The sequence below is a fragment of the Equus caballus genome, chromosome 2 (genome assembly GCF_041296265.1).
Source record: "Equus caballus isolate H_3958 breed thoroughbred chromosome 2, TB-T2T, whole genome shotgun sequence".
Classification (NCBI taxonomy): domain Eukaryota; kingdom Metazoa; phylum Chordata; class Mammalia; order Perissodactyla; family Equidae; genus Equus; species Equus caballus.
The window spans coordinates 28,821,728-28,846,549 of NC_091685.1; the positions used below are offsets into that span (position 1 = coordinate 28,821,728).

The 24,822-nt window shown below is 46.6% G+C and overlaps 1 protein-coding gene across 2 annotated transcripts in view; it reads right to left on the reverse strand.

Annotated features, from left to right (window-relative positions):
* Nucleotides 1-2,957: 2,957 nt before the first annotated feature.
* The window catches only part of ARID1A (AT-rich interaction domain 1A), a 67,396-nt gene continuing 45,531 nt past the window's right edge, over nucleotides 2,958-24,822 (reverse strand). Inside the window, exons 5-20 of one of the 2 annotated variants that reach the window (XM_023635404.2) lie at nucleotides 20,456-20,696; nucleotides 20,075-20,164; nucleotides 19,360-19,527; nucleotides 18,103-18,415; nucleotides 16,836-16,981; nucleotides 16,631-16,740; nucleotides 14,973-15,182; nucleotides 12,211-12,418; nucleotides 10,930-11,062; nucleotides 10,588-10,760; nucleotides 10,088-10,238; nucleotides 9,872-10,006; nucleotides 9,691-9,787; nucleotides 8,324-9,215; nucleotides 7,838-7,968; nucleotides 2,958-6,022 (exon numbers count right to left, since the gene is read on the reverse strand). In XM_023635404.2, coding sequence (XP_023491172.1) covers nucleotides 4,289-6,022; nucleotides 7,838-7,968; nucleotides 8,324-9,215; nucleotides 9,691-9,787; nucleotides 9,872-10,006; nucleotides 10,088-10,238; nucleotides 10,588-10,760; nucleotides 10,930-11,062; nucleotides 12,211-12,418; nucleotides 14,973-15,182; nucleotides 16,631-16,740; nucleotides 16,836-16,981; nucleotides 18,103-18,415; nucleotides 19,360-19,527; nucleotides 20,075-20,164; nucleotides 20,456-20,696 — 4,932 coding nt within the window. In that variant the 3' untranslated portion in view covers nucleotides 2,958-4,288. Of the gene's footprint in view, nucleotides 6,023-7,837; nucleotides 7,969-8,323; nucleotides 9,216-9,690; nucleotides 9,788-9,871; nucleotides 10,007-10,087; nucleotides 10,239-10,587; nucleotides 10,761-10,929; nucleotides 11,063-12,210; nucleotides 12,419-14,972; nucleotides 15,183-16,630; nucleotides 16,741-16,835; nucleotides 16,982-18,102; nucleotides 18,416-19,359; nucleotides 19,528-20,074; nucleotides 20,168-20,455; nucleotides 20,697-24,822 lie in introns of both variants that reach the window. The other variant, XM_023635403.2, reaches the window with a different exon arrangement.

The following is a 24,822-nucleotide window of genomic DNA, read 5'->3' on the forward strand; positions in this document are numbered from 1 at the left end:
TTTATGCTACTTTTTTGCTGTGAAAAGGGCATTCACTGGCAGTTTCGAAGGATGCTGCGTGATCCTTACATCCATCCTGAAACCTGGGTGGACCCAATCAGGTCTGGGACATTTACCAAAAGCATCCTTTTTGGCCTCTGTCGTATCACTTGAAGATGCCTATTCACCCCAGGACAAAGACCCCACCCTGCCTCCCAGTTGCAAGAGGCAAACACTGATCCTTTAAAGGCCATGGACGCTAGATATTTTTCACCCTTTCTTGGGTATTTGCCTTTCAGTAGTTAGAAAACCTTGACCCTACTTAGAGGCCTAGTGGGAAGCGCCTTAGCCACTTGGGGGTGGCAGTGGCTGCAAGGCAAAAGAGCCAATGAGGTTGAGAGTATTGTTTAGGCCAGACTTGGCTGCTCTCCAGCTATGAAAGAAGGTTAAGGTCATTTAGGGGGTGGGGAGGGAGGAGCCTGGGAAAAGAACTACTGGCCACACCCCTGGGTTCTCTACTGTTGAGGTTCTATTTGCTTCTCAAAAGCAAATTACTCACAGCTCAGTGGCTAGCAGTTCTCTTGGACCTGTGGTAACTCCAGTCAGAAACTGGAGACCAGGCTAGGCTCCCCCTACATTGCAGGAGAGCGGATGAAAGGAACCCAGGAAACCAAACTCCTAGGTAATGCTCCACACAGCCCAGAAATGCATTTTCTAGACTAGAAAGTGCAGTTCAAGAAGCCCGGAGCAAAAAGAGCCATTAGCAATATTGCTCACCAAAATATAGATATGAAAAGCTTCCCATTTAGGTTGTTCAGAAGAGTCCTAGGAAGGCATCTTGGTTAATGGAAGTTTAGCCAATTGTCTTTACCTTCTCTCAACAGAGAAATACTAATTATTCATTCCTATCCTTACCCAAATATTAACAACCACATCTGGTTTGAGGAACACTGATTGACATTCTTGGGACAATTTTACCTCACGCTAAATACAACAAAAACAAATCTTGCCTGCTGAGCTCCACAGCTGGATCATTACTCCTGATTATCCTGCGACCCAGAAAAGAGGCACAGTGAAACGTATTAGGAAGATCACGGGCCTTGGAGTCAGGAGGACCTATGCTTGGTGTGCGAGCTCAAACAAGCCACTTTCCTCAACTGCAAATTGGGAGCCAGAATACTGACCTCACAGGCACATACTGTTGTAGGATTATTTGATGTACTACGTCTGGTACACAAGTAGGTACTCAATAGAAAGCTATTGTTCCATGTGTCACTTCTAAGTGTCCACAATAATACCATTTTCTCTGTTACTGCTTCTGGTTTCTCCATTGTTTCCCTAAGGAAGTATATTAACAGAGAAGCTATATATTCCATCTAACATTAGCCTTTAAAAGTGACTGCATCTGGCCAACGTCTACGATTTCATTCAACAACTACTTATTAAGTGGCTACTGTGAGCCAGGCTGTGCTGTACGACATGGATGTAGCAGTGAACAAAATAATGGCCCCTGCCCTCAGCTGACATTCCAGAGAGACGACAGGTAAGTACAATATATGATAGGCCAGATGGTAACAAGTGCCATCAAGAAAAATAAGGCAGAAAAGGGAAATAAGGCAGGGAAGCAGACTGCTATTTTAAATAAGGTGGCTAGAAAAAGATTCACTGATATATCTGAGCAAAGACCTTAAGGAGATGAGGACTTGAGCCATGCGGTTATCTGGTCAGAGTATTCTGGACAGAGGGCACAGTAAGTGCAAAGGCAGTAAGGTGGAAACAGCCCTGTATCTTGGAGTGAGTGACAGATAAGAGACAATAGGAGATCAGAGGGATAATGGCAAGCTAGACAAGGGCCTCCGAGGTCACTGTAAGTCCATAATCGGGGTTTTCACTTACTCAGAGTGAGAAGCACTCAAGGATTTTGACCTGACTTAGGTTTTAAAGGGAACATTCTGGTTGCTATGTTGAGAACAGGTTTAATCATGCAAAGCAGAAGCAGGGAGGCTAGTGTGGAGGATATTTCAAGAACTCAAGAAAGATATGAAGTGTCTTGAACTACAGTGGTAGTAGCTGGGCTGAGGATTATTTTTTGCAGCGCTAACAGGCTGGATGCGGAAATGAAAGGAGTTGAGGATTTTTTTGCCAAGCAATGGAGTTACCATTTACCGAGAAAACTATGGGAGAGGCAAGTTTCTGGGGAAAGACAGGCATTTCAGACTGGGCATGTTCAAATTAAATTTCCAAGCAGAGTTGTCAAGAAGGCAGCTAAGGGGCTGGCCTGTGGCCAAGTGGTTAAGTTTGAGCGCTCCGCTTTGGCGGCCCAGGGTTTTGCTGGTTCGAATCCTGGGCACGGACATGGCACCACTCATCAGACCATGCTGAGGCGGCGTCCATATGCCACAACCAGAGGCGCTCACAACTAGAATAGACAACTATGTACTGGGGGGCTTTGGGGAGAAGAAGAAGAAAAAAGATTGGCAACAGTTAGCTCAGACACCAATCTTTAAAAAAAAAAAAAAAAAAGGCAGCTAAATGCTTTAATCTGGAATCAGAGGAGAGCGCCAGTCTGGAAAAAATAAATGGTTAAGTTGGAGGCTGCCTCCAGACAAATAGGTGTCTTATTGTTAAAAATTTCTAAGAAAAACAGAGATCTTCCCTTTGCCAATTTATTTCCAAAAGTTTTTTTTTCTAGAGTATTAATTTATTTGGCCATTTAAACCCACTGTATCTCAAGAGGCTAACATGCTTTTTATGCCTAGAACTTCCTCTTACAGGTGAAAGCATCTCAGAACTTCCTTAAATTTAGACTTACGCTGTTGAATGTAAACTGGAACATGGTGCAGAAATGACAAGGTCCAAGACGCCACCATTAAGGGGAGAGCACACCAAGCAAGATTTGCAAAAACAGGACCAGCTCCATATCCTCAAAAGGTCAGCTTTTAAATAGTTTTAAAACAATAAAAAGCCTCACAAACGTCTTACCAAGATTTAATGTACATTTATTCTTAACACGTGGAACATATAGTATAAAGATTTCATACTGAATAAATGATATTCATTAAGCCAAAAAAGGAAAAAAGGAGGAATTTACATCAAGTTTTAGCTACATTGTTTGAAATACAAATATGCAGATTTTATCACTGAAAAAATCTCAATTGTGTTTCTTCATCAGGAACTTCAACTGAACCTAGAACTTTTTCACACCTCGATTAGAAAGAAAACAAAACAAAACAAAAACCCAGAAAAAAATAAACTATAAGTTGATTGGCTGCTGAGACAGCAAGGACTTTTTACAGAGACCTGTACAGCATCGCGCCAAGAGGGGCGATGTCTGGCAAGAGATTAAATAGCTGTGTCTCGCTTTGTGCAGGTCACCAACTTGTTAACTCGTCATACTATAAAGGGGTAGCTGGGAGGGGGACCAAACTGTGGGCATCCGAGGGTATGTGCAATGTACAACGTCATATATATACACACGTGGCAGCGCAGTCGCTGCAGCTAAAGGTTAAAACCAGTTCTAAGAGGTGATCTCAGGGTTATTCATACAATCAAGGAGGAGAGAAAGAGGTCAGGGTGTTGTAGGTTCACACATGATACTTTGGGGGAAAAGCCGTTTTTTTTTTTCTCCTCAACGTTTAACTAAAAACATTTTTAAAAACTACAGCTTGCTGCTGACCCAGCGTTTTCTCTTGTTTCCATGTGAGACATTATTATTACAGTATGTTTACAGTATCAGGTGTACAGTACAGTACATGAAAGGGTCTACACTCTACTGCACAGGCCTCTCCAGTGAACAGCGTCTGTCCACAACTGCGAACTTCTTGGCTCCTGCAAGATTGTGAATGTACAACAATAAACCACACACAGTTCAGCAGTCACCTTTTTTGTCCTTCAGGGTTTTTTTTGTATTTTTTTCCTCTTTTTTTTTTTTACCATTAAAAACAGTTATGAAATGTGGCATCCCGTTGATGCAAGGACCGGGAAAGCCATTTTTATTTTATTTTTTTCCCCAAACTCACTGTAAACGACAGTAACTTTGGTTAAAATAAAAAAGTCTTCTATGTAGGCAGAGCTTTGTCTTTTCAAATAGGGTGGGGTCCTGAGGGGGTAAGGTGAGGACAAGGAACAGAAAGGGGGGAGGGGGCAGGGAGGAAAGAGAAATAGGAGAAACTTTTTTCCCAAGGGAGAAGCTGGACAGCACAGGGTAAACTGGATTCTGAGGTGGTTTTGCATAAATAAAGGGCAACAGTCAGTTTCTAAGTTCTCCACACACGCACACACACACAGGGAGGGAGGTGTCCCACGGCTGTCATGACTGGCCAATCAAAAACAGTACATCACAAATGACTTGTGAAACCAATGAGTTCATCAACGGTGATACAGAGATGTCCAACAGCCGTGACTCGTACAGCGTGAACTCCGAGTGGTTCTCGTCCACCTTGGCCAGGGCTAGCAGCGCGCGGGCAGCCCGCCGCATCATGTCCACACTAGTTGGCTCAAAGGGTGGATTCTGCATGTGGAGCAGGCTGGCCTGGCTCTGCTGGAACTGTGTGGCAGCAAGGCTGTCCTCCAGGAAGCCCAGGAGGTTGCCGATGCTGCCCTTCTGCACTGCAATGGCACGGGCTGCCAGGCTGTCGCCCTGCGCCAGGTTGGCCAGCAGTACCACGGCCATCTCCCGGCATACCGGGTTCTTTCGGTCACTGAGGAAGCGCACCATGGTGCTATACAACTTCTCCAGGCGGCTAAAGGGGGGCGTGGCCAGGATCAGGTCCACATTGTTGTCCTGGATGCTGAGTTTGCTGAGGGTTTCCAAGACCAGTCTTTGGGGGGAGAGGACGGCATTGGGGCCCAGGGTGGAGAAGGGGTCCTGGGCTTCAGCTGAAGGGCAGACTGCCCAGTGTAGGAGTCCGTCCAAGACAGGCAGGCAAATGCTCTCGGGGTATGGGGAGAGGTCCAACTGCCCCGAGATGTTGGCGAGCGTGACCAAAGTGTTTTCCCGCAGCATCTCCAAGCAGTCCCACCACCACTCCACTTTGTTGCAGCTCACCCCCTGGTCCTGCTCCTCCTCCTTCTCATAAGTTAGTGGTGCCTGCTTCCGTTCTGGGTGCTTGTGGTGTAGAAGGATCAGCTTGCCCAGGATCAGCAACAGCCCTGGGTGTTTGGACATCTCAAAGTCGTTGCCTGGCACAAATGACAGGCTTCGGATGGTATTGGAGACACAGACACAGCGTTTGGCAAGGGAATCCTGCCAGTCCAGAAGGGTACACAGTGGGGTCTCATCTTTACTGTGGGGTTCATCCTCTAGGATTTTGATGTTCCGGTGGCTCTGTGCCGGGCTGATGCCAAATGGAAACTTGCTGCTCTCCTTGGTGGCCTCTGCAGTCTTAGCTCCCTCCTCGGTCAATGTGCTAGACCGAGTGGACAACATGTCATCCATAGTGGCTGTGATCCGTTTTTCTGGAGGGCCATCAGGTGGGGGACCCTCCTGCTCTGTTGTCCCTGGTGTACCCTCTGCCGCTGTGACAAGTTTCCGGGTGACTGGTGGGTAGGGCACTTGAGGCCGGGTAGGCAGCAGCTCTGTCTTGCTCTCAAAGTGGGTCTGGATATGCTCAGTGGTGTCCCCCCCACCAATCCGCCAGTGTAGCAGGCCACTGTCAAACTCCTGCACGCGCCCAAGCTTATCTGAGCAGTCTACCACAAATGGGTCGTTCTTCTGCACAATCTTTACTGGAAGCTTGTCAAACTTACTAATCAGTTTCTCCTCACTATTCTCTGAGGCTGCCTTATCCTTGCCCGAAAAGGCCATCTCCTCATCATTTTCAACTACTTCCTCTTCTTCTTCCTCCTCTAGTTTAGGACCTAGAAGGTCTTCCTCCTCCTCCTCCCCCTCCATGGGTGCTGGACTAGACGCCTTGCTGAATCTCCCAGGGTCCAGTAGTGTTCTCTGTCCTGGATCACCCACCTCATACTCCTTTAAAATGCCAAAGATTTCGATCAGGCAACGTCGGAAATATTCCACAAGGAGCTCTAGCAACCCTGGGAGCTAAAAGAGAAAGAAGAGGAAATAAAGGCAAAAAGTGGGCTAAGAAGAGAATCCTTAACTTGAGAGACTTCCCAAGGTCTTCCACCTAATCTCCGCCCCGATTCCTTCTAGGGCAGACATCTGTATCGCGGGGAAAGGCAGAACCGCTCCCTTCCAAAGGTTCTCTATAGAATGAGTCGTTTAATCTCTCTTATGCCTAGCACAAAATTCTTATTTCTGCCCAACCTACCTTCATGTAAACCTGCCTACAGCAGGATAGAGACGCTGACAAATGGCTCTGTACCTCATCTACCAGCGCCACCCATCTCTCAGCCTCCTCTTTCCCAAGCAATTTCTGCTTTTCTTCACCAGGTCCAGTTTCCTACCCATTGGTCAATGCCATTGTTCCCCTTAGGATACTCTACATCCCACTGCCAAGCAGAACCCAAGGCTAGGCAAGGTTGGATGACCCTTCCAAATGAAATGAGAGAGGGGCTGCAGTATGGTCAGATGGTCATCTGCTCTCTTCTCCAAGCTCCTCAACATTCCAGGAGGCTAGACCTCCATGAATCATGCAACATAATGAGTGCGATGAAGCTTCAGCTCTCCAAACATTGGTCCAAGCTGATGCTAGGTAGATCCAAATTCCAGCTTGGATCCTGTATAGGCCATTTACTTCTAGAAGAAAACACTAATCTCCAGTCAGATTAATTGCTGGCTGAACAGTATAGCAGAATGGAAAAAATAAGGGCTTTAGAATCAGAAAGATCTAGGTCTGAATTCTGGCTCTTCCAGGATCTAGCTGTGTGATTTAAACTCTCTAAGTTGTAGGTTTTCCATTGAAAATGATGGAAATTCCTAAACTTTACAGAGTTGTTCTGAGGTCTAAATGTAATATGTCAAATGCCTGTCATATGGAAATTGCTCAATCAGTATCTGTTCCTTTTCTTTCTCATGGGAGGCAATATTTTGCAATGGACATAAAGTCAGCCTTTGGAATCAGAAAGACTCTGCTGACAGCTGTGTGAACCTGGGCAAAGGTAAGACTCAGCCTATTTACTCATCTCTCAGTGGCCACATCTGCCTCAGAAGGCTGTTGTGAAGATGACATGAAAGAAAATACGAAGGACGTGGCACAAAGTGAAGGCACAATAAATGGCAACTACTAATAACAATGTCCCCCCTGCCCCTGGTCAGCTCCTTGACAGACGGGTTGCTGGGTACTAATGATGATCAAAACAAAGAGTAGGATGGTGCAGCAGAAACTCTTCCAGCTATCGGGAAAACTCTCAAGTGCACGTCATGTAGAGAGAGGCTCTGAGAAAAACCTCTGCAAGAACATCATTAAACCCAGCCTGCCACCTCAAGAATACTTCTTTACACTTCCCATTCTACACCTTAGAAAAATGGGTTCAACAAAGCCCTCTTCTATTCAGAGCAGATGAAGTGAGAAAGGGAAAAATAAAGAAACTGCTCTGCTCACTGATAAAGACCAGAGGTTCTTCTTGGTAGTCAAGAAAATATGGTGTCCTCACTTACATCAACAGAATCTGTATTTCTTACTAATACCAAAAAGTTTCTCTCAAATTCCCTTTGAAGTCAATCCTGATACCTTACACAAATTCTTCTTCTTCTCAGTATTCTGGGCCCATGGCCAGTGGCAAGGTACTGGCATGGGATCAAAGCACTCGCATGGAAGACAGAGAGGAGCAAGAGACAGGCAACCACGTTGGTCAGGGATGGCTTAATTTCCTGTGTCACTGAGCACCATCTACTTCAAGAAGATCCCAGGCCCTCCCAATCTTCCAGGGTTCCCCAGGCACCACCTGTACTCACCTGACTGAGGTTGAAGGTCATGATGCTGTTGTCATCATACAACAGGATGTTAATGGTGTCTAATGCCCACGTGCTCTCTGCCAGCAGCCCAGACTTGAGGGACATCATTACCCGCCATGCCTCCGGGGTTCCTGAAATAAACCTCCATGTGGTCCATCCACCAAGCCAGGGTTGGCTGGAGGCCCCCCCAGGGCTGATCCATCAGTCAGGCTACTCTGAAGATAACACATGGTGAGAGGCAGTTCCTAACTGAGAGATGAGGTACCTGCCCCTCGTGGCTAGGCTCTCTCAGGACATCACTGCATGGCGATTCCTTTATGTAAAGCCTGAAATCAGCTGATTTCTTCCTTATCCAAAGTTCTTTGGTTCTATTTTAGTCAACACTGGACCAGATTTTACCTCATCCAGAATATCAGGATGGAGAGACAACAATGGACAAGATGGAAAGGGGCAGATTAAGCAACCCAATCAGGGAGGTCTCCTTACCGATGTCTTTCATTGTGAGGCGCCTCCTCTGCTTCAATACAGGCTGTGTGGCTTCAACAGAACCAGGTGGGAAGGTGATGTCCCGCCGAATCATGGGGGGCTGCACAGGGGCAGGTGCTATGTGTGAGGCAGGTACTGGGGGACCTGCCTTCTGCATCTTCATCCCAGAGTGCAGGAATGGAGACTTGCTGGGAGAGGTGCGGTTCTCCATTGGCCGGGGCAGGGGAGCAGGGCTGGATACCTGAGGAATGTGATTCTGCATGCTTGGTGGGGGCTGGTAGTTGGATGGAGGGGGCCTTGTCATGGGGGGAACAGGGGCAGAGGGACCATATGGGGGCTGGCGTGTGCCATGGGAAGGCCACGGGCCTTCATGGTTGGCCCTCTGATCCGTGTGCAGCATTTCATCTGTTCGGTTCACGCCATGATAGGCAGGGCCCTGGGGGGCAGAGCCCGTGTTCTGCCTGTTGGCATAATTGTAGGTCATGTCATTACGCCCCTGCCACATAGTGCCTTGCTGAGCAACTTCAGCCGATGCCTGTATGGGGCCGCCCATCATTTGCGGTGGCATGGTCTGCTGGGCATTGGAGCCAGGGGGTGCAGAGACACGGTCTCGGCCAAACTGGAATGGAAACTGGTTCTGGGGGCCACCTGCTGGTCGGCGCTCAGTAGCAGCAGCAGCAGTGGCAGGATAGGCATTGCCATACTGGTTGTACACATCTTGCTGAGGAGAAGGCTGGGCAGCTTGTTGCTGGCTGGCAGGCTGGGGCTGGGCTGGGGGCAGTTGCTGCTGTTGGGGCTGCCCCTGCCCTGTGCTGTATGGCACGCTGTACATCTCCCCTTCGTGCCGCTTGGCAGGAGGGCCATATGTGCCATCCATCGGCCGCTTGTAATTCTAAGACAGGGACAAGCAGAGGGGAAGTTAATACTCTCCCCTCAGGGACACAAGGCCCACAGCTGCCAAGATGGCTATACCACACACTTACTAGGCTTACTTCTGCCCCGTAAAAGAAAGGACACAGACTCCAAGGGAACAAAGGAATCACCTTCATAAATTATCTTTTGAAGTTGTTTCTGAAAGCAAGAATTATTCTCTATGCCCCTCTGGCTCTCCCTTGCTCTAAGTAGAAAAACATCGAAAAGTTCAAAAATCAAGGCTTGTTTCTAGCCCTTTTGTAGAATTAGAGAGACTGGACTGGACTCCAAACAGAGAAGAGATTGCAGGCTTGGCTCTTTAGGCACAACTGGCTATTCGGGTGGGAGAACAACACCAAATCACCTAAAGCGAGCTGCTTAGACTTTTCAACCTAGTTTTCTCACTGGCTCTCAAGGGGAACCTGTGTGCCAGTCCACCCTGCTACCCTCCTCACCTGCTGCTGCTGCTGATACATTGTGGTCTGCTGGCTGGGGAAAGGGCTGCCAGAAGGGGTGCCTTGAGTGGGGAACTGATTGCCATAGGAATCATGTCTGCAGGAAAGAGAAAAACAGAGGATCAGGGTGGGAAACGGCAAAGCCTGAGCCACAGCAGCACTGAGACCAGGCTTCACTCACCGTTGCTGCTGCTGCTGCTGCTGTGGGGGGTAGCGGCTAGGAGAATACATCCCCGAGTCTGGGTTGGAAGGCATGAGATTCGGCTGTGGAGCTCCAGTGCCCATGTTTCCCTCGGGTCCTATTCCAGGCTCCGTCCTAAACACAATCGGAGAAGAAGATTGAGTCCACTATAGCTGTGGGGTGCTGGGATGGGACAGGAGTCGGGGCCATGCTTACCTCACTCTGTCATAAGGACCTCCATAGGGATAGTGCTGTCGCGGTCCCATCGCCACATTTCCTAGCCCAGGGCCGGCAGCTCGACTGTAGGGGTCCCCCATCCCGCCATTGGGGCCCTGCCCTGAGGACATGAAGGGATCACTCCCTGGAGCTGAGTGCAGAAAGGAAGGCAATGAGCACATGGGTAGGTCAGCAGGCCTAGCAATCTACACCTTGCTTGCCCCACAGACTCAGGCCCTTAGGTTTGTTCCTATTGTTTTCCTGACAGGTTCAAAACAGAGATCTAAAGAGCCCCCAACAAGCAAAGAGCACATACTTGTTAAGGGGTGACAAAGTGAAGCCAGGGAGAGGGAGACAAGAAAGGAGGGAGGGGTGGTTAGGTCCGGAAATGCCTTATCTCAGAGGATGGCTCGACAAGAACCCTGAACCACTTTCAAGATATCCCCCCCATTTCCCTGGCCCTTGTCATCAAGGGCACAAGGCCAACAGCAATTGGTCACCTTTCCTCATGCTGCCATAAGGATCCTTATTTGGCTCGTAGGACATGCGCCCCATCATGTCAGAGGTATTCATACTGGGCTGGTACCCAGGGTTTGGAGTCATGGAATTCCGCTTCTGGAATGTGGGGTCACTTCCATCAGGAAAGGCATCCTGGATCCCGACTGAATTGCTCCTGCCCCAGAATGAGGAAAGCCAATTAAACCCCAAATAAAGCAATTCCTCTGATAATGCAGGGCACACGGGAATCAGTGGGTGGGCAGGCAGAGCAGGGACCACCAGGCTGCACAGGAGCTCATGCACCTCTGCCTAGGATCCCCCAAACCACCTGCTCCTGGCCTTACCTCATGCCTGGCAAGGGGGGGATCTGACTGTGTGGTGTGGATGCTGGAGTCGGTGGCTTCAGGTCTCCTCCTTCTGCCATGGAACTGCTGGTTGACTGAGGTGTCTGCGGCCCCTGCATAGATCCTGATCCCGCTGTGGACAGAGATATAGGGTGAGCAGGAAAGGGTTTAACTCTCATAGAAACACACAAATGCCCTGGGATCTCTTTGGAAAAGTTTGTTATATGGCTAACGCTAGAGTTCTTTAAAGCCTAAACCACCCTTCTCAGCAAGGGATCTTGCAAGGCCAGGTAATAAAGGTAATTTGAGGGCTCTATTGCTCCCTGCTGCTGCTTCACGTTCGGAGGAGGGGAGTGATGTGGCGACGCCATCATCATGCTGGTGATTCCTTGAGTCTCTGCCAGCTTCCCTGACTACTTCTCTTTACTCCCCCAAAGACCCTGTCTCACCTATTAAATTCTAGAATGCTGGTACACAAGCTCCCAGTCAGAGACCCTGAAATCCTCGGGAGGGAGGTTCCATCTTACCCCAAACTTGCAGTGCACTTTAGGAGCCTAGGCCTTCCTATTCTTAAGCATCTAACACACTGTCACCACTCAAGTTCAAATGTTCCTCTAAGCTGATGAGAACAGAACTACCAGTAATTAATGTTTCCATTAGTTACCATTCCCAGCAGCAGATATCCTAATGCTTAGGCCTCCCCAGCTGATGAGTCATCTCAGGCACTCATTACACCCTCAGAGGTCAACACCAGGGCACATGTGTTTACACCCACCTTCGAGGAGCCCTGGCCTTCTTCCCTCCTCATGCTTGCCCAGGCCCCAGCCTCCTCTCAGAAAGGAGGGTGGGCAGAGGCACTCCCATCAGAGAATTCCATTCATATCCCCTCCCCACCCCCTCCTTCCCATTCATTAACATCTCAGCTCCCTGGGGAATTCAGGGCTCTAGTCTGAGCTGCATTCTAAGGCACTGACATCAGTGGGCCAAAGCTCCCAGATGGCCCAGCCTCACTGCTATTTGTCAGATCTCCTCACTCCTCTGATGTCCCTCCCACTCACTAGTTTACAAACATTTGGCAAGATGCCAGGTGCACAATGAAAATTAAAACTTCAGGGCTGCTGCAGACTACCTCCCAAGGGAGTTGCCACTGCCCGCGCTTTAGTCTGCCAGCCCTGTGGTACGGCAGGGCAGAGCACACATCCCTGGTGGCAGGCACCACTGAATAAGGAGCCTAGACTCTTGAAGGATGACCCTTGAAGGGGCCGCTCACCCGATCCTTACCAGGAGAGGGAGGCTGGATCTTGGGCTGAGACTTCTTGGAATCAGCAGCTGCAAAGATGTCTGGGGGAGGGTCTTCTCCCCGTTCAATCTTGCACTCAAAGGCATAGAGACACTGGATATACTGCTTTTTCAACGAGCTGGCAGCACTGCTTGAGGTGCCGACATTGAGGTTGGTTGCAAGTTCCCGCCATTTTTTGTTCTTGTTGACCTGTACAACCAACCAGGAGAGTTGGGCTATATCTTCCAACTGGTCTTTCTGCCCACAAGCCCCAAACGCCATCAGGCTACCAGGTACTCATCTCTTGTGGAATCACAGTTCTCAGTTAATGACAAAAATTAACCCTGCTTGGTAGATGGTCCACAACAAACGTTAAATCCACGGCTGGCTTCCCTCTACCCTCACTAGGCTCTATCCATGGATCATTGCAACTATCAGACAATGCTTATTCAAAATAGGGCAAGTTTCACATCACTATTAGAGAGAGCAGAATCCAGAAGGTATGGTTTTTCCTTTACACAAGTGTAGTGCTGAAAAGTGGTGTAAAAATAACCAGCAGATCCAAATACTATTTTAAATGCACCAATAAAAACTAACATTTTATAAAATGGAGATGTGTGCTAATATCAATGATCACCCTGCCTGACTTACTTTGTCAAACTGGGGGTTTTCACATCTGATTTTTTTTCTTAGGGGCTCCTTGCAAATTTGACATTCTTGTGCCACTGCTCCCCTGCATCTCAATGACATATAATTACAAGCCCCTTTCCCTTCCCAGTCACTGTCCTGATTGTCCAGGAGATGCTCCAGGCCCTATGACTTCTTTTGTACCTTCTCAGCAGTCAGGCTACAGTTCTGCCTCCTTTCCTCGGTTTCAGGACACATTGACCAAGGCCATTCCCCCAGTTCCTACAATTAGTCTTTCTGTTCTAGCCAGGCAGGTCTCCTTCTTCATGTTTTTTTTTTTAGGAAGATTAGCCCTGAGCTAACATCTGCTGCCAATCTTCCTCTTTTTGCTGAGGAAGACTGGCCCTGAGCTAACACTCATGTCCATCTTCCTCTACTTTCTTTATATGTGGGACGCCTGCCACAGCATGGCGTGCCAAGCAGTGCCATGTCCGCACCCGGGATCCAAACCGGCAAACCCTGGGCCGCTGAAGCGGAACATGTGAACCTAACCACTGCACCACCGGGCTGGCCCCTGAGTGAGTCTTAAAGGTTGGAGATGGCGTTGGTAGGGTATATTCTAGACTCTTGCTCATCTCCATGCCATCTGGACCAGTCAATGGAAGGGCCCCTTCCTCTCTCTAAACCCTACTAATCCTTTAGAAAAGCTGAGAATTCATCTTTTGCCTTCTTGGAGCCTTCACAAACTAACTTATTACAGCACTCTTTCTTCTCTGAACCCTCACTGTCTTTAGAGTTCAATTACATCATAGCATCCCAAAGGTTGGCATCCTTTTGAAAAATGAAAGACAGGCCCAGGCTTTGGGATTCCCTCTACATCTCATCTTAGGTTCAGTGAATCCCCAAGCCCATCCAATCAAAAGTATGCCAAATCTAATCCAATTCCCCCTTTCCCTACAGGCAGGAGAGGCCTGACTATGAGAGCTCAATGCCAGGGAGAATGGCAGGAATAAACCAGGGTCACCTCAGAAGCCTGCTGTGGCTTTGCTTCCCACGCCAGTTATGTGGCAGTGTGCACGTGTCTTGTTTTGTTTTGTTTTCCTTTGTGGGGGAAGGGAATAAAGCCTGAAGGGAGAAGGAATTCATAACTGACTGTTGGTTGGCTTCATTCCAATCACTTTCTTTTCTGCTGGTGACAGCTGTTTTCCTCTTCTGATTTAGAAGGTTTGGAATATGCCTGTCCCCGCCACGCCTCCCCCTGAGCTCAGCCACAAACTCAGATCCAACAGCAGGTTCCTGGTCTGATGACTACAGAGTACACGTAGGAGGAAAGTTTGCAAGGCAGTGCACTGCCTCACCTGTTTGCATCCTGGGCTGAGTATAAAACAGAAGTGTAAGGTACCGGGGCAGGGGCAGGGCTCAAGGAGGCGTTCAGTTCAACGGTTTTCAGCATACATTAATCCATTCACTTACGTCTCCCATACAGATTAACTAAACACAATTTCCACCTACGTCTTCCTTGATAAACCACTTCTACTAAATAGCTCCTGAAATCCGCTCTCCACTGGGAAGCTTCCTGGAACAAAAGGGTCAGCAGCTACTCTGACTGTCCCTGTACCATCTTACAGACCAATTTATGTGGCAGAAATCTTGCTGAAAACTTTATTATTTCTAGCTTTTGACAGTCTAATAGGGTACATACTGTCCCTACTTTACAGATAAGAACAATTAGGGCTCAGGGTGGTTATACACCTTGATTAAGGTTCACATATGTTGTAAGTGGCTAAGAAAGAATTCAAAACTAGGCCCATCTCTCCAAACCTTTCCCTTGTCTACTATGCCAAACTGCCTCCCATGGAATCAGAATGCCCAAAGACTTTCTCTGTCTGTGCACCCCAGTAGGACCCTAGACATATGGTAAACTTAATGCTAATACTTCATACTACTCAGGGAGGTCTCAGCCTCCTGCCTTTGCCTTATCTTCTGGAAGCCCCATGCTCCCCAGCCTGTCAGTATATGACTCAGAGAGCAGGAGAAGGTGACGTCCCTGTGGGATGCATGACACCAGGTGAGGCCACTGAGTACCTAGAGAGAGGCTTGTTGAAACCACAGGGGAAGCCAAGTGCCAGGCACTCACCTGAGTCAATCCACCAATCTCCTTCACAGACACATAGAGGCGATACAGGTCCAGAGGTTTCCTACCCACAGCAGGCAGATTTGTCATGCCCATGGCTTTCTCTTCCGTGAAGGCCAGATAACGGTCCACCCACATCTTCCTCTCAGGCTCACCACCCAGCTCATACAACTTGGTGATTTTCTCATTGGTTGTAGTAGAAGAACTGGATTTCTGGAAGGGGTGGATCAAGATTCATAAGAACCAGTCAGATTCAAAGCCTATGCTAAGGGTCTTAGAAGTCCCTTGAATAGGCCAGTGGTAAAGCTTCTTATTCTGCCCTGCCTTTGCAAGGTTGAAACACCTTCCTGCCCTGCCTTTGCAAGGTTGAAAGATCAAAAGGGAGCCAGAAAGGAAGAAGTGAACACCAACTATATATTATGTATTGGGTGCTGTGGTAGATGCCTTTACATACTAGGTATCATAAATTATCCTTCTCCTAAAAGATAAGGAAGCAGGCACAAGGAGGCCATGCCTAAGATTTCACAGCTTTTAAGTAGCAGGGCTGAGTCTCAAACCCTTGTTCTACCTGACATCAACGTCACTACTACTCCCACACTATTACCCAGTGGACGCACTTTTATAGACTGTTTCAGAGAACTTGAGAAACTCAGAATGTGATCTTAAGACAATGGGTTGGACTAAAATGCAAAGAAACTCTTCCTCCTCTCAAGAAAGCAAAAGTCTCCCACCTGCTTGAAAGGTGTTGGATATTATCCTGTTTAAGATGGGAGGACGGCTAAAAGGGTCTGGAAGCCAGAGGTAAAGGTCCACAGGAAGTGGCACCTATGATTTTTATTTCTTCTCCTTTATAAAATAGGGAAAATGAGGTATGACAAAGGACAGAGATGTTTCAAATGGCTCAAATGCTGACTAGGTCCCCAGACTGTCACATAGCCCAACAGACAGCACACTCAGAACCAATCTACAAGGAGGCCAAGGATCCAAACCCCACCTGCCTCATCTCTCCTTAATAGAACACAGGGCACCAACCATTCCTACTGCTCTGAGTAAGGTCCAGGAAGAGAAGAGCAACTAGCTGCCCATGGCACACACCATCCATCAGTGCATGGGGATGGGGCACAGTTTCACAGAGGGCAGTACAGAGAATTCTACACTGCAGGTCTGGCATTTCCTCCATAACAGACAGCTGTGAGAACATTATGTTATTTACATCAGCACCCCTTAGGCTAACTCAAACCTAATTCAATAAGTTATTATCCTGGGACCCTTTATGATAGGAAGAGGCAACAGTAGCTGTTTCCAGGATGGTCTAGTTGTTGTCATAAAAGGCTGGAGTCTAGTCATCCTCTTTTCTTTTTCCTTCCTTTTTTTTTTAAAGATTTTATTTTTTCCTTTTTTCTCCCCAAAGCCCCCCAGTACATAGTTGTATATTTTTTGTTGTGGGTCCTTCTAGTTGTGGCATGTGGGACGCTGCCTCAGCGTGGTTTGATGAGCAGTGCCATGTCCACGCCCAGGATTCGAACCAACGAAACACTGGACCGCCTGCAGCGGAGCGCGCGAACTTAACCACTCGGCCACGGGGCAAGCCCCTCTTTTTCCTTCTTATTACTGAAAGGATGGGAGAGAAAGTTGAGAGGCGTCAAGGTATAAATCATTACCTTGGATTTGGATTCTGTCTTGGGTGTCCCATCTGCCTTGTTGTTCATTTTGGTGGCTGGAGTTAACTTGACATCCCCAAGGCCCATCATTTCTGGGCTGGCTGCCATCCCTATAAAAGAGGAAAAAATTCTCAAGTCCAATAGGTTTGTGACATGAAGAACATTCTGGAAGAATTCCCTGGGGTGAACAATGACTAGAACTTACCTGCTGAATTGTTGGCCATGGTTCCACCCATGGGATATGGGGGTCCCTGAGGGTTGATCATGCCAGCCATACTATTAATCCCTTGTCCATAGGGAGGTCCAGTTCCCATCATGCCCCCCTGATTCATATTGGGGTAGCCTGGTGGCCTGAGGAAGATGAATGAAAGTGAGAAAGGCTAGAGTTAGAAACACTGAGCTTTCAGATTTGGACTTGAGCCAAATAGGGTTGTGTGGCTTATAAGGAAAAAGTTTATTGGTCTCCCAAACCACAACCAGGCACCACCTGACCTAGATAGTCTTCTCTCCTACGTCCCACAAAAGGTTCTAACAGGGTTTAAGCTCCAAGTAAGAAACCATAGCTCAAGTTTAAGGTATATACTCCTTGAGAATGGAGCCCTCCTGTGTGTCTTAAGTACTGCCTCCCTCTAAGGTATTTCCAAAATCAAACTGTGTTTCCATTTAAGGCCCTCTCTATGACAAAAGGCCTAGATTAAATGCTTAATTTTACCACTCTTTATCACATCAAATCCCAACCAAACTGGACCTCTCATAGCATAGCACCTGGAAGGGCTTTGCATTCTTTCTTGATGAGCCTACCACAAATTTTGCGCTTCTATCTTTCTGATACCAAACCCATCTCTTCACAGTCACTCACCCTATTCTACCTTGGTCCATCAACATCCCAATAAGCAACAGTCACTTTTAGAACTTTAGGTACCAACAATGGGATGCACAGACACAGCCTTCAAAACAGTAGAATTATATTCACTGAAGTCAGTGGCCAAGGAAGAAATGAATCTTCAAGTCATTAAACCAAATCATATGAACCTTTTGCACTCTAGCACCAGAGTCAAACACACAGGACCACATAGAACAGTAGGAGAAATGGCAAACCACAACCCTACCATCCTCTTGTACCACAGATCCAACTCATGTGTATCATTAAAAATGCTTTTGGAAACCAAGAAACTAGACTGTCAGAAGAAACGAAGAAACTCTGAAGACTTATTTTAGTAATCAAAATAACCTGTGCTTTAATAAAGTTCTTTACATATGATATCTGGTCATGTGAAATTTGCTATCTAAGATGCTTAAGAATCAGCACTTTTGTTGTGTTTTTCATTGCAAGGAAACCTAGTTTTCTAAAGAACTCTCAGTAAAATGCATATTTACCAAGATGACAAGGTTTAGGTCCAGAAGCATCTCAATGACCTGAGTGACTCTACAATTTCCTTGCACTGACACCCACATTACTTCCCAGGCCTTACCTGTTTTGGATAGAGTTGGCAGCAACATGCATGGCGACAGCAGTTTCTTGAGTTTTCCGGTTCATGCCCCCTGGTGGGGGACACATCCCTGACCCAACCTGAGGTGGCATATTGGCCATGTTAGGGCCATAAGGCCGGTTGCCCATGGAGGCGTGACTCATTCTCCCTGGAGGAAGTGTGCCATAAGGGGGGATGCCAGGCTGTCCATGCATCTGACCTCCAGCACCCATAGGGTTCATGCTTCCAGCCATGCCCGCACTGGGGTAGTTAGCGTTGGGCAAGGCATTATAGTTTGGCTGCCTTGGGTAGCCTCCTGGGAGGGGAAGAAGGAGAGAAGATGTAGAGCCTTGGTTAGTGACTCATTAGCACCTCACTAATATCACTCAGCTCACACTTCAAAGACAATAAACAACGTGAATCATTCAATATTTGGTCTGTAAAGAGACCAACTTCATGGTAGTCTTTACCCCATTTAAAAAAAAAAAAAAAGGGAAGGGGGTGGCCAGGAGCAAATAAAGACAGGCCTCAATTGTTCCATCTTTTTTTTTTTTTTTTTAAACAGGCTTTTCTTTTTTTTCCCTCTCCCCAAACCCCGAGTACATCATTGTATATCCTAGTGGTAAGTCTTTCTAATTCTTCTCTGTGGGATGCCACCACAGCATTGCTTAATGAGTGGTGCATAGGTCCATGTCTAGGGTCTGAACTGGTGAACCCCGAGCTGTGGAAGTGGAAGACGTGAACCTAACCACTATACCACCATGCCAGCGCCCTTCCCTCATCTTAAAGACAGCACAGCACAGAGAAAGGCTGCCTGGCAGGCAAGGCTGGCTTTGCTGCTATCCAGGCCCTTCAATTCCCAGAATTCTTCTCTTTTTACATACTCATCTTGCCTTCTCTCTCCCATTCTCTGTGTAAGACGTTCAGCTTTAGATCTGTCTAGAGCTGATTTTGAGCAAAGATTTATTCTATTAGGACTAATTTACTAAAAAATAATTTTAACAACCAATAATTACCATTTATTAAGTATCTGTGCTCAGTCTTGGGCTAAACACCTTCTTCCCATTTTACAGATGAAACAGAGGCTCAGCGATATTCAACGACTTTCCCATGTGACAGTCCTGCCCTACTTTAGGGCTGGGCCTTGGTGGATTTAAAGCAAAGGACAGTTCTACTCTTACAACTCAGATAGCAGCATATCCGACAAAGAATATTTTCTTGTCTCACCTCTAGGTACTCCTAACTGGGTAGTATACTCACCCTGTGGGCCGTACTGACTCCCCTGGGGACCATAGCTCCCCATGGAGTTCTGCTGGTAGGAGCCCATGCCTGTGTGCATCTGTCCTCCAGAAGGCTGACGTGGAGATAAGGCTGAGCCGGGCTGGGGGGAACTGTACTGGGGCATCTGGGGGTTCCTCTGCATATAACCTATTTGTGGGTAGTATCCATATAGTTATTACCTTGGTACAACGGGAACAAATGCTTTCCCTTATCCTAAGACTTCACCATCTACATTCTCTTTAGCAACTACTTGTATGAAGTCTCTACCTTATTTGTCATATAATTAGATGCCCTTTTAGGCACCCTCCCTGCCCAGGCGACACAGCCATTAACCAGGGCATGCCAACTGTTTCTACTAAACGGGGGTTTGAAAAGGCAAATAGCAATGACAAAAAACAAAATGGTGTAGGATTTAAAGGGTAAAGATTTGATGCTGAGTCTTCAGTATTTGCTGACCAAATAAGGCACAATGGAGGTGGGGATCCATCAAAATACAAAAACAGAGACAAAGAATGACCATGGGGGGAACACAATTCTAGAGCCACCAACATGGGCAAGCCCACTCTAACTTTACAATTTTTGGCTGAGATTGTCCTAAATTTCATGGTCCTATAGTTCTCCAAAAGCTACTGCACAGGATAATAAAGTATCTGCCTTAGCCATCCATCCTTCCCTCAAAGCCCAGGCCCCTCACCTCGATCTTGGGCAATGCTCGATTGGTTCATGGAAGGATGCATGATGCTGTCCGACTGGCCACTGGGTGGCCGAGGTGGCATCTGGTTGCCTGCTCCAGAGAAAGAAAGAAGAAAGCGAATCATGGCTAAGCCTGGAAATTCTAGCTAGAAGGTCAATTCAGACCTGGCAATGGCTCCTGGGAAGGCTAAGCACCTCCCAGTATCACATACACAGAGAGATCTAGCCAAGGGGCTCCCACCTCCCATCTTTGAATGCTGAAGGGAAACTTTGCAGACAGGAACCAAAGATGCTCTCTCTGCCAGTGGAAAGCTGGGGCTCCCTGATATCGTTGGGGGCCAGTTCCCTTTCCCTCTCCCCAAAGCCCAGCACTTGAGGGTACCTGGCACTGCAGCAGGCGAAAGTGGTCCTGAGCGAGACTGAGCAACACTGGCAGGAGAGCCAACAGGAGACGGGGAGGGGCCTCGGATGCCAGGCAGGTGAGGGGAGGTATGAGGAGAGAAAGGAGACTGAGCTGGATTACTCTGCTCTCCTTGGCTGCTGGAAATCCCTGATGTGCTCACTCCAGGGCTCAGAGCTCCTTCTGTCCCCATGGGGAGATCATCTATTGAACCAGACAGATCCTGAAACATACACACAAGGACATGGATTAGGAATATTAGCTAGAAAGACTCTTCTTTCAATAATCCTACTATGTGATTAACATTTTCCTTAAACGATCAAGAGCAAACACACTGCACACATTATGTAGTCATGATACTATAGCTTACACATGGAAAACTCTCTACTAAGGGACAGATAGGAAATATTTTAGATTTTGCAAGCCATATAGTCTTTGTCACAACTATTCAACTCTGCCATCACAGTGCAAAAGGAGTCACAGACAATATACATAAACAAATGCGTGCAACTGTGTTCTAATAAAACTTTATAAAAACAAGTAACTGGCCCACAAGCTATAGTTTGCTGACCGCTGGTCTATCCACCAGAAGCAGATCTAGTACTTTCATCTTCTTTCCCAGCCCAAACTTTTACAGTCATAAGAGAATAGCTCTTTTGGTGAGCCTTTAGTTCTTTTCCAATGGGGAAACTTTATAAAACACTGCCAGGATGGCACCAGAAGCTACAAGAGTATGTTAACAAGTCTGAGCAAGGTTCACAGATCCCCTGTCATATTATCATAACCTACATTTACCAAGGACTCACTCACTTCAAGTTACCACACTTTAAAACATAAGGGGTAGGAGGTAGGAAACAGGTATATTGCATAGGAAAGACAATTTCTGAACTGCAAAGAAGGTCTGGGACTATACGTATTCCTAACACCTGGCCCATAACAGGGATGAACAAATGTTTACGAACTGAACAAACCCAGCCTTTTCCCTAGCTTTAAGTTTTTCATTGAGAACTTGGTGTTTATTTGGGGGCTTTGTCTTGAATTAATCAGTAAAAAGTTCACTCTAGGTTAGTAAACTCTAAGATTAGCAATCAGGAGCTCAATATGAAAAGTATTCATCCCAGGAAACACCCCCCCCCCCCCAGCCCCATGTTCATTCTTGAACAATATCACTGGCCTAACAACACATATTAACTTCAGGCTGGGAACTAACTACCCTGAAGAAAGGATGAAAGCTTTGGGTATGGGCTCAGGTCTGGGAAAACCCTAATACTCAAATGATTAAGAAAAGAGTTCTCTTAAAGAGACACATCTGAAGAGGAATGAGATCTAAAATGTCCTGATTTGAGTCTATTCCTTTTCCCACGACAAACTCACCCTGAAAAGATAAGTTTGAAGTGTCTCTGATCCTGCAGTGTGACAATAATGTTGGAGGTCAGAGGGTACCTGTGAGGTTCTCCCCCAAGTATCCAGGTGGGTTGGACTTCTGCAAACCAGTTGTTACTTCACTAGGCTAGGAGTATTTCTGCTGAGTTCTATGGAAACAAAGCTTGCCCTGAAGGCAAGGCAGGCAGGTGTGCATTTGAGTCTGTGTCCAGCTCTCAGTCTTAGCCGAGAAGTTAGAAAATGCTCGCTTTCCTACAAGCAGCAGACCTATTACACCATAGCATGCTTTAAGAAAGCAATTAGAATTAGTCCCAGTGCGGAGGGGAACTCAAGAAGTCCTCCTCTAGGTAACACCAAAGGGCCTCTTTTCTCTCAAAAGACTAAAGTACCTGGAGCTCCAAAGAGCCCTGGGTTCATCACAAGAGAGGAGCATGTTGAGGGCTAAGCTACACCAGGGACACCTGGACTCTGAGCCAAGGAGAGTAAACTCAAAGAGACAGCAAGATGACAAGAGGAGCCAACTGTGTAGGCCAGAAAAGATCTTGAAAGCCACTTGTTAAGCCCTGGTCTGTAACTGAAACCGCAGTCCAGTGCTCTGGTCTAGGGACCAGAAGGCTCCCCCAGCATTCCTTCCTACAGTCTCCACTGCTTATCAAACTGCTAGCTTCTGGTAATAAGAGCTACTTGCTTACAAGAAAAAGAAATTAGCCTATTTTGGAAAACAAGAATCAAAAGTCCATCCATAAGACAAGAACTTGGCTCTATTCAAATGGGTTTGAAAAACTAAGTGTTTTGAACATTGTTTTTAATTAAACATGTAAAACATGAACATTTTCATGGTAAAAACAGGTCAGATAGTATAGGTAAAGCCAAAGTTCCCCCCTGCTCTCTTTCTGCTGCCTTTAATAGAGAAACCCCTTTTCAATTTGATGTATATCCTTGGAGACCTTCTGAGGAACTGAGGAGTTAAAAAAAGGGGGGGGGGGAGCAGATGATGCTCAATGCAACTCATCATAGGGAAATGCAAATGAAAACCACAATGAGATATCACCTCACACCTGCTGGAATGGCTATTATCAAAAAGACAAGAAATAACAAGCAATGGCAAGAATGTGGAGAAAAAGGAACCCTTGTACACTGCTGGCAGAAATGCAAATTGGTGCAGCCACTATGGAAAACAATATGGAGGTTTCTCCAAAAATTAAAAATAGAACTACCATATAATCCAGCAATTCCACTTCTGGGTATTTATCAGAAGAAAATGAAAACACTAACTCAAAAAGATATGTGCACCTCATATTCACTGCAGCATTATTTACAATGACCAAGATATGGAAACAACCTAAGCATCCATCAATGGATGAATGGATAAAGAAAAAGTGGTGGGTGTAGGTGTGTGGGGTGGGCGAAATGGGTGAAGGGAAGTCAAAAAGTGCAAAGTTCCATTTATAAAATAAGTCATGGGGAGATAATGTACAGCATGGTGAATAAAGTTAATAATATTATAATGTGTATTTGAAAGTTGCTAAGAGATTAAATCAAAAGTTCTTATCACAAGAAAAAATTCTTAACTATATATGGTGACAAATGTTAAGTAGATTTGTGATCATTTGTAATATGTAAAATATCAAACCCTATGCTGCACATCTAAAACTAATATAAACGCTGATGTCAATTATACCTCAACAACAAAAAAAAAAGGAGGAAAAAGCCAACAACAACCCACCAACCACTGCCATTGGGTCAGGGCAGGGCCTGTGGATCCTCCTTCAGCCACACTTGTATTAAAAACCAGGCTCTCCATAGAACCCTAAGTGAATCTCCTAGTCCAGCTGAGGGATCCCAGGGGCCTGAAGACAATACTGGCAGCTCCTGGGGCTGGGCTCTAAGGACCCCGGAGGCATCTGTGGTGGCAACGTGGTGGATTCCTTCACAGAGACACTCTGAGGAGAGCTGTCACTTTTGGTAAAATGCCCTGAGCTCCTTGGAGAAAAAGTGCTAAATAAAACACTGTTTTAAAGCAGCCCCACGTGGGCTGGAATGCCTGGGCACAGAATAATAGCAGGGATTACTATTAAGCAACAGTAATCGTATCTCTCTGATTTGGTTGGTTTGAGGCCAATCTCTCAAACTGTCATTTTCATCAGATGGCAATTGGTCATTATGAGGGTAGTTGATTAAAAAAAATACAAAAACTAAGAACCAGAATGTTAGCATAGGAAGGGACAATTTACATTAACATTAACAATAAACTACCATTTGAGCATCTACGACGTGCCATGCACTTCATGGAGTTACTTAATTTTCTACAATTCTTGGAAGTAGGTATTTCCACCACTAACATGTTGAAGATGAGCAAGCTGATGCTCAGAGATTGGGTTACATGCCCAAGTCATCCAGCAAGTAAGTGGCAGAAACTAGATTCTGAACCCATGTCTGCTAAGACCCAAGGCCTATGTTTTTTCTCTCTCCATTATGCTGTGATACTATATAGACTGAGGAAAAAGTACCACACCTTTGAGTTAGGAGACCAAAGCCCACCTCTTGGTACTTGTCAGTTGTAACCTTGGGCAAGCTGGCAACAAGCTGGGCTTTGGTTTTCTCACTTATACTATGAGAGGACTGGACAAATCTGAGTTTGTGACACCCCTGGGGCATAAGCATGAAACTCCACTGGCACCATATGGTCAGGACCATATGGAATATGCAATACGAGCAGCAACGCCCTGGAACGAGAGATGTAACACACAAGCAGTATAAGATGTAAGACCTACCCATCGGTCCCAGTGGCTAATCACAGCAAATGTTTTTATCGGGAAATGGGAGGGAGTGGTAAGGGCAGAAGACTCCAAAAGTCGTCTCCCCCCTCTACCTACACGAATAGATACTGCTCTGAAACTCTTTTATTGCACAGGACACACCTCTGCTTTCTACCCTACAAAAAGCCAGTTTTTCAGGTCTTTTGT